Raw genomic sequence first — 8,987 nt, 5'->3', positions numbered from 1 at the left:
GCAGACATTTTTTTTGAGAAATAAACTCAAAGGAAACCATTTATTACAATTCCAACTGATATAATACAACTAACCCTTTGAAATGCTGGGAACTCTTGTCCATAGAAACCAACAAAGAAATATTGTGGTTCTGGTCGTAAAGTATCGGTGATGTTTCGATATAATTGAGCTTGTGTGGTCTGGAATAAATCACAAATACATTATTGTAGTTGATTCGGTGGCTTACAACTTTTCATCCATAGCTCCTACAAAGTAAGGATAAAGAGCATGTTCAATGTTCATAACTGCTTCTCTTAATTGTAAATCATTCATAAAACAATCATACCCAAACATGCGTACTTTATAACACTTTTATACACACACAAGGTTTATGAAGACACTACATATGATGCGTGGACACCCATTTGATAACTCACGTTTGCCCACCACGCGAAGGTATATAAGCAACATTTATTCAATATACTAAAATATTAAACACTCACCAGTATCTCTGATAGTTGTTGATATCGGAATGTTTCAACTTCATGTTGAACAGCAAGTTCTTTACAAAGTTTGATTCCTTCTTCCCACATCTTCCCGCGTTTAAACAAATCAATGGTGTTGTAATAAATGGCTTCCTTCAACTCCCTGTGTGTGCTGCAATCCCTGTAACGCTGGTTTGGTGTTTCAAGAACTTCATCTGACCACTGCACAATATAGTGATAGTAACGTTATACATTTATGTCAGATCACCAAAGCTTTGCATTTAATTATCTAATATTTGGGTTTATTTGGAAAAATGTTATCAAGTACTGTCTCTGTCATTTGGAAGTTATTATAACTTACAGAAAGTAACCTTGCATGTTGTAACAAAGTGAACCCAGCTTCAGTGTAATTATCACATTCAGTATGTAGATCATGTAGTTTGAATAAATATCGAGCATACATCTCTAAGCGGTTGATATCTTTGTAAAAGTTCTGTAAAAATAACAAGTATTAATTTTGAAAAAACACACATAATCTAAACAATGAAGCTTGGTAAGTTTATAAAATCATTTGTTTAGCAGATATATTAAAAAGGAGATAATCTACATAAAATTTGTATTTCTCGAATACTTCTTGCTGGCATGATTAGAGTACATTCTACACTTAAATATAATAAACAATATTATGTAAACAAATACATGAACTCACAAGTAAATTAACTGTACAACTCATCCTATTATCTCGATTTTCTTCCCTGATAATATCTCGATAATCAAGCAAACGTCCCAACAAGGTCTTGATCAAATTCACGAAATCGATGCCAGATGTTCGAAGATATTGATGTTTGCCACACCATTCAGACATTCTGTTGTGTATCAGGCGAAATATTAATTCAACTCTTGTGAGTAATAAGGGTAGAATATATTCAAGACATTAAAGGTGTACCTATACACTACAGCTCACTGTTTAGTTACGATATTGAAGAATTTGACGCAAAAATGAATACATTAAAATCCTTTTGAAGCATTCTTACAAATAAAATTTGCAAAACGTAGTTTTATAAATTAGGTCTCCAAGGTTTTTAAACCTTATGCTTTATATTTAGGCTTGGTATTTTCAAAACATAAGGTGCATTCACACACCTCAGTAAGCCAGCACATACAAACTTACATTTCATGAAATATATCACGATATTCTTGATCTCCGTTCCCCCCTTCAACCAACACATCAAGTTTAGTGATCATCTCACTTTCAAACTGAAATAAATGATCAAGGATTAATATTATATAGCTAATATGAGGGTATGATGAAAGTAGATGATATAAACAGAAGTTAACCATCTATATTTCCCTAATATATTTGAAAGTTAATCATTTTTCATAAACTATATTGATAATCTTAATATTTATTAAGTAAGCTTACTCCTTTCCTTTTCTTACTTGCTCAAATACAAACACATTTTCTAATCGCACAAAAAAACGCAACAAAAAGGTGGTATTACAAGTTACAACACAAACTGGTAAGAGTCATTCAAGATTATATAAAAATACTATGCATGGTGATTAAGAGTTGAAATGCCATATCCACTCACTGATTTAAAGTTGCCAGTGCTATGTAGTTCACATTGCATCATATCAAAGAAGATTGGGATGGTGGCTCGCCTAAGGTCAGGTTCAGGTATCAAAGTCATTTCCAACATGGGTCCGACCATTCCAGGGATAAACTTGATCTTATGTGGACCTTGGAAGTAATCAACTCAAGTTACAAATATGTACATGTTGTTATATTTAAAAAGATTTGAACCTTAAACTCTTTAAGGTTAGACAAAAATACAAAATTTACAGTGAAAATAGTGCGGCAAAAATGAGATCAACTTTATTCATGTAAACTTAAATATAAAAAAACTAGTCTAGATATAGTTGATAGTTGATACTGATATAAGAGATTTAATATGTTTTAGTGATACTTGAGCAAGTATAAAAAGATAAACCTGATAAAAAACTAGAATGTTTAAATTTATTGCTGCTAAAAACTGCTAATGAATTTAAATCTAATCCAAAAATTAATAAAATGTCTAAAAAAGAGAAAACTAAGGAAAAAGTATAAGTATATTACCCAAGTTGAACCACATGACACGTATCTCGTATCCCATCTCACAACGAAGATCACCATATCTGGATATTGATGGAAAAATGATACCTTCACTAGATTTCTTTAATGTTGAATATATAAACAGTTCTTGCAACACATGATATATATCAATTACTCTAATAAAGGCTTCTGCCTTTAATGTTAAAATACCAAATAGTTGCTGAACTGAACGACTTAATTTTTACAATTGTTATTGCATATAATATATTATTATTTTCTCTTGAAAAAACTTTCCAAATGGGATTTTTGTATAAAATATGATGATTTTTACTTCTTTTTTAAACTTTGTCGTTTGTTATGAGTGAAGTTTTCCATTTGAAGAGATTCTTGAGTTAGGAATGCAACAGCAAGGTGGAAGAAGTTGTTCCATAACTGTAGTGTAATAAGGAATTTGTTAGGACAGAAAAAGTTCAGTTATATATAAAACCACTCAAATTCAAAAATAAAACAACTCAAATTTAAAAAGATGATTAAAAAGTTACATAATTTGATTTTAACTTTTTCTAGATAAATCTTCTTTAAGGTTTGTATAAAACAGAAAGAATGGCAATACGAGTTTTACTGCACTTGGTATATTAAATATATGTTATCACCTGGAATTGGAAAGATTCAGCATCAAGAAAACATTTGTTCAACGTTTTGGTAAAAAACTTAATTGCTCTCATAAATGTTCTGTGATAAAAATTAACTTTAATGATTAAAGTAAAGATTGGTTGGAATTTAGGAGAAAATATGAAGATCATATTAACCATTGTGTTGCTTTACTTCACCTAAATGTCTTGCCCAAGAATACACATGCTTTTAGACAACCAAGATAATAGCTTATATCATAACTGTTTCATGTTTCTTCAGTAAACAATGTAAAACAAGCTAACATTATTAAACGTTATACAACAAACAACTCACGAGTTTTGTAAAGAGAGCATGGTCACCCAATCTAATCGATAAACATTGTTGCTTATCAAGTCTTGAAACATGCTGAAAATTTCCATCAAGAAATCCTGAGAAAAATATTGAAATTACAACTTTTTGTTCATGATTGATATTTTCTTATTTTAAAAATGTTAGTTTTTTAAAGCTACATCAAACAGTTTTTCACAAAAAAAATGCTGACAAATTGCATAACATGTATAATTTAATAATAAATTTACAGTTTTTTTCTGAAAAACAAAAAAAATTATTATAATGAAAAACTTATTATTTATTTCGATAAATTTAGAGTTTTTTCTAAAAAAACGAAAAAAAATTATTATAATGAAAACTTATTAATCATTTTTTTTACTTTAGTAGCTTTATGAAATGAAAATACAATAAACAAACAAAATTTTGTAGACCAAGCTTTATTTTTATTGTAATTATTTTACTTATTATCTTTTTGATTTGCATGTTATCAAAATATTTCACACATTACTGACTTCTCACCATTAGATCAGTTTTAGTTGGAAATGAAGAGAGATAAGCATCGTAATGATATTCCTCCATTTGTCTCAACATTGATATCAAACAAGCAACAAAATTTCCCTGATAATATAAACAAAGTGTAAACAGAATATTATAAAATATGTATTTGGGTATACAGTATGTCAACATGTTATATATCAAGGCTTGGTGAATAGAGTTTCATGAACGCATGCTGTTACAATACTTGTTTTAAATAGCACACTCTATGTGGTGGTTTTATACACATGTCTGAAATAAATAAAAAAAAAACAATATAAACTCACAGCTTGCTGCGTGTGTCGATCAAGTTTAATAACGACCCGTATAACCGTTCGTAACAACATGTTAGTCACTTCTTGAATATCTCCTTTTGTTGATCCCTGGGTTAAACACATCAATATTAACGTTTATATAATTGAAGAACCACCCAAACTAAGTTTACCAGAGATTTAATTTCATTAACTAAAATAATCCAAGTATTCAGTTATCAATTTAAAATATATAATGTTTACTTGTATAAATACACTTCAGTAACATTAATAGGAATTTAGGAAATTTTGATTTCACTAAAAAAGTTTGAAAAAAATGTCCAGAAACAGTTTCGTAAAATTTGTACACATGCTACTGCTGTTATTCTGTTCTTTATATTTAAACAACAAATATTTTAACATTTTAAAAATATGCGTGAAGTTCATTAGTCTTGTCGAGTCATATGATTTTATAGATCAAGGTATTTGTCTTCCCTGTTTAAACATAACTTCACTTTAGACATATCATATTTATCTCCAACTTTTGTGTTGTAAATTATTATGAAAAACATCAGCCACCAGAACATTTGGTATAAAAGGTATTTTTAAAAATCGTTAATACAAAGCCAACAAAGTAAGATTGGGGAAGTTAGGGTTTATGACATAACAGCTTTCAATTAACATGAAACCGCAATATTACATAAATATTGTTATTAAGTAAGTTGCTAAAAATAACTTACAACATTATTGGATCGTAACAAAGTTAAAATATCAGCAAGCAACTTTCCACAAGTGTCTAATTCTTCTTCCTTTTCCATAAGTTGTTTCAGATGATGAGTCATCATTTTTAAGAGGATGATTCGGCAATCTGTAACATAATCAATGAAAATAAAGCAGAAAACATTATTTGGTAAATTTCATTACCAAATGTCTATTAAAATCTAGATGTTTCGCTATTTTTATCACTTTTTACAGAAATTTAAATCAATGTTAAATTTTTGTTAAACAACAGCTTAGGCACAAGAGTATAAATTGCAAATGAGAAAATGATTTTATTTATTCCTTGTATACGTGCATGAGATAGCCTTACCTTGCATTTTAAATATGTCACTATGCACGATGTCGAGCATGCATTGAACTTTCTGCTTTGTGAGTCGCTCAGCTGGAACATTGGATACGAATGTCTTCAAAAGTAAACTGGGAAAGTAATATGTTAAATTACTATTCTAATTTAAAGTTAATAGAAAAAAAATATTAAACAGACTTTGAATGCCAACATGTTGTACAGAATTGAATGTAAAGCTAAACCGAACCACAATCACAGATGTAAACTGTGTTGTAAATTAAAACTAACCAGATACCCATGTCATATCATGACAACTTTCTTTTGCTTTTATTGAAAACGCTTTTTTTCTTTTTTTTAAATGACTAATGCTAAAGGCAGTTATGTTCTTTATAGTGCCATTTATTACAATTTCTCAAACTGTATGCTGTTACACAGGTTCAAGTGAGCCCTTAAAACGAGTTTAGTAAAAACTGCAATCAAATATTAAAATGGATTAATTAGTAATTTCCATCAACCTATCTTCTTGTGTGATCTTTCTATTCGTTAATGAACTTTCAAATTTTTTGAGCAAATCAGTAAAACTTTTTTGTTTTTTCTTTGTTGAAACTTCATTTTCATCATCAAGAGCATCATCAAGGGATAACTTCTTCCGTTTAGAAGGTGTCTTGGATGGAGTTTTTGCCTTTTTCGACTCAACTATTTGCTGCTTTTTACTTGGTGTTAATGAGATTTCTATGAAATTAGTAAGTGGGCGAAGTTTCCTCTTGGAAGGAGTCCTTCTAACAGGTTTGTCGTATCCAGCAAATGATAAACTACGTTTTTTATCCATTTGCAACTAATGTCATTAAACTACACTACTTCAGTGTCGTCTATCTGGGTGATGAAAATAAAATAGCTGTGCAACATTGTTAATATATATAATTAACTATATAAATGCCTTAACCTCAGTGTTAAACCACTATAATGTGATTAACTAATACCCAAATATATACTGGTTCCATATAATCAAATACCTAAACTAACTGAATTTAGCTGCATAAAATTTCTGCTATCTATCCCATATCCATGTACACTTAAACTATAGAAGCTAGCTGCACATTAGCCGAGTGAGCAAGCATGTAGAGCACAGCACTCACTAAAGTAAACCAACACATGACAAACAATCTGTTTAAACAGCCGCGCGTGACAGAGCAACTTAATCCAACCAATAGCAGACGTTTCCACATGAGCAGTGAAGCGAGACCACCATGAAAGCCTCAGGCAAGATAAAGTAAACCAGGTTCATGATTTGAGGAAGAGACTTGGACGCTCAACATTACCAAGAATATTCTTGAGGTTAATGCTTAGTACAAGATCACAAAATATTTACATAAATTCAAAATATTTACAATTTTTAATTAAAATACTATAACAAACAGGCGGTTTCAACTTCCAGGCAAATATCTAACTATTCCAACACGTATATAATATTCTTCTGCAGTTTTACTATTAAGCACTGAATGTAAATAATTCTTTTGTAAAGCTTCGGTATGCTTCCAGACAGAAACATGCTTACCTGAGTTCTTTAGGATCAAACACAGTGATGATATCTTTGATAACAGATGTGAGATACTTCATAGCTGTTGCCTGGTATAACAAATATGATGTAATAAACAACTTATGTAATGAATATTCACTAAGACATATATATACATCTATATTTTAAAACTTTAATTTGATGCCAACCATTGAAATGAATCTAAAGTTTTAAAAAAATAATCTAATGTTCGTATATTTAAAAAAAGAAACCAATTTATTTTTGTTATTTTTTGAAACAACATGTATTATACAGACATGGCTATTCTACTTATAACACTCAGTTTCCATACTGTAACATAAACTACAATTATACGGAGTCAAAATTTGCATAGATTTATTTCATCTACAACGCTTTCATAAATTTTCAACAAAAAATAAACAAGTTTTGAAAGTAAGATATTTACCTGAAGAGCAATAGTTGGTTTGTCAGTTATTTTCATCAATCTGTTGATTGCTTCGAACACATTACGTATTCCTTTTTCAAATTGTTTCTTATCTTTATCATCAAACCTGGTGAAATATTTTGTTATTCCAACAATTCAAAACCAGAAATAATAAAACAACAATTTAATAAAGCGAACTTAAGATTACCACAGAAAGAGTTTAAGGTTGAGAACAAATTATGGCCCAGTTCAGAAGCTATAGGCTAGGATGTGAACTTAGTATTTATAGGATCTTGATTGTGAATTGTTTATTTCATTTTGTAAGCTTTAAACTTTTAGCTTTGAATTTTCAGTTATATATTAACATTAAGCCTTATTATTTGTACCCTGTATATATCAACACAGTTCAACTCACTGTTGAAACAATATCCTTGATCTAACAATGAACTTGAATATATATTCCAAAGCCTTAAGTGCCTTCATCAGTGGTTCTCTGTAATTCTCCTGTTGTGCTTTATCAAGGTACATGACAAGAACCTTGGTCAGTTTTCTGTGGAACAAATATTATGTTGAAAAGCTTGGAATTTCACCTGAAAAGTTGGCAGCTAATCACAAAACTGTGCCAACCACAGAAGCAGGCATTATTTTAACAGACAATGTGTGATGTGTCGTGTGAAATAATCATTGTTTTAGATCAGACAACACAGGTAAAAACTCGTTGCCGTTTAAAAATAAATTGTATTATTAAACATATGGATGATAATTTGGACAAATATGTCAGAATGACTCTGAGGGTTTGAATAGATTTGGTAGTTTGAAAATCTTGCCAAAATAACTTTGCGAAAGTTTTAGTTCCAAGCTTATCCAAGTTTAAAGTGTTAATATGTGACATTTACTAAAATATTTGTGGCAGCATACACACATTTTGTAGCATGATGGAATTTAGATAGAATTTCATTATTGGCGGGAACAAAAATAATTTTATTACATTTTGTAATAATGTACAGGTGTCCCAAAAACTTTTGACATTTTTTCACATGACCATACTTTTGACAATCCTGGCTAAAATAACCAAACAGTTTTTACTTGCTTTAAAAAAAACTAATTCCTAACATTGTAGTTATCAAGGTATTGCTTTAAAAAACTGTTAATTTTTAGACACCATGTATTTATAAATCCACATTAATAAAATAGAATAAAAAAACAACAATGATTGTAAACTTACTCATAAGCAAGTGTGGCACTGAAATGTTCAAGTATATAACTATCCAACACTGCATGGAAGTGATAGAACTTCTTCTCTGCTATGAGCGCAATGATGTAGATCTGTAAATAGGGGTAATATTTCACAACGCATTATAAAATGACATATCATTTTCTTTATTTTCAATAATGATATGATACAAATATGCGTTTTCTGTGTGGCTTTAATTTAGGTTTGTTGTATTTTTAATTATTAGATCTTCATTCTAATAGCCAAATATTTAAAAGAAAAAATGTTGTTTCAACTACATCTACCAACATATATAAATGATGTAACAACAACTATATATTATTCACCAATGCATCAAACACTAATGCATCATAAGATCCATTATCAAGATGTTCCATCATAATATTGAACAAAGCATCCAACGTATCTTGAAGAAACTGAAA

General features: G+C 29.7%; 1 protein-coding gene across 1 annotated transcript in view; it reads right to left on the bottom strand.

Annotated features, from left to right (window-relative positions):
* The window catches only part of LOC100176641 (dedicator of cytokinesis protein 1), a gene marked incomplete in the record, with an annotated part of 28,093 nt that overhangs the window by 10,121 nt on the left and 8,985 nt on the right, over window positions 1-8,987 (bottom strand). The window contains 18 exon segments of the mRNA XM_018812059.2: window positions 484-686; window positions 826-957; window positions 1,174-1,330; window positions 1,636-1,721; window positions 2,057-2,205; window positions 2,581-2,639; window positions 2,888-2,988; window positions 3,210-3,288; window positions 3,523-3,617; window positions 4,039-4,137; window positions 4,341-4,436; window positions 5,045-5,172; window positions 5,395-5,501; window positions 6,926-6,996; window positions 7,353-7,458; window positions 7,747-7,881; window positions 8,557-8,657; window positions 8,892-8,981. Of these exon segments, the coding sequence (XP_018667604.1) occupies window positions 484-686; window positions 826-957; window positions 1,174-1,330; window positions 1,636-1,721; window positions 2,057-2,205; window positions 2,581-2,639; window positions 2,888-2,988; window positions 3,210-3,288; window positions 3,523-3,617; window positions 4,039-4,137; window positions 4,341-4,436; window positions 5,045-5,172; window positions 5,395-5,501; window positions 6,926-6,996; window positions 7,353-7,458; window positions 7,747-7,881; window positions 8,557-8,657; window positions 8,892-8,981 (1,994 nt within the window).

The sequence above is a fragment of the Ciona intestinalis genome, chromosome 5 (assembly GCF_000224145.3).
Source record: "Ciona intestinalis chromosome 5, KH, whole genome shotgun sequence".
Classification (NCBI taxonomy): Eukaryota; Metazoa; Chordata; class Ascidiacea; order Phlebobranchia; family Cionidae; genus Ciona; species Ciona intestinalis.
This window is presented reverse-complemented; position numbering and strand designations above follow the sequence as displayed.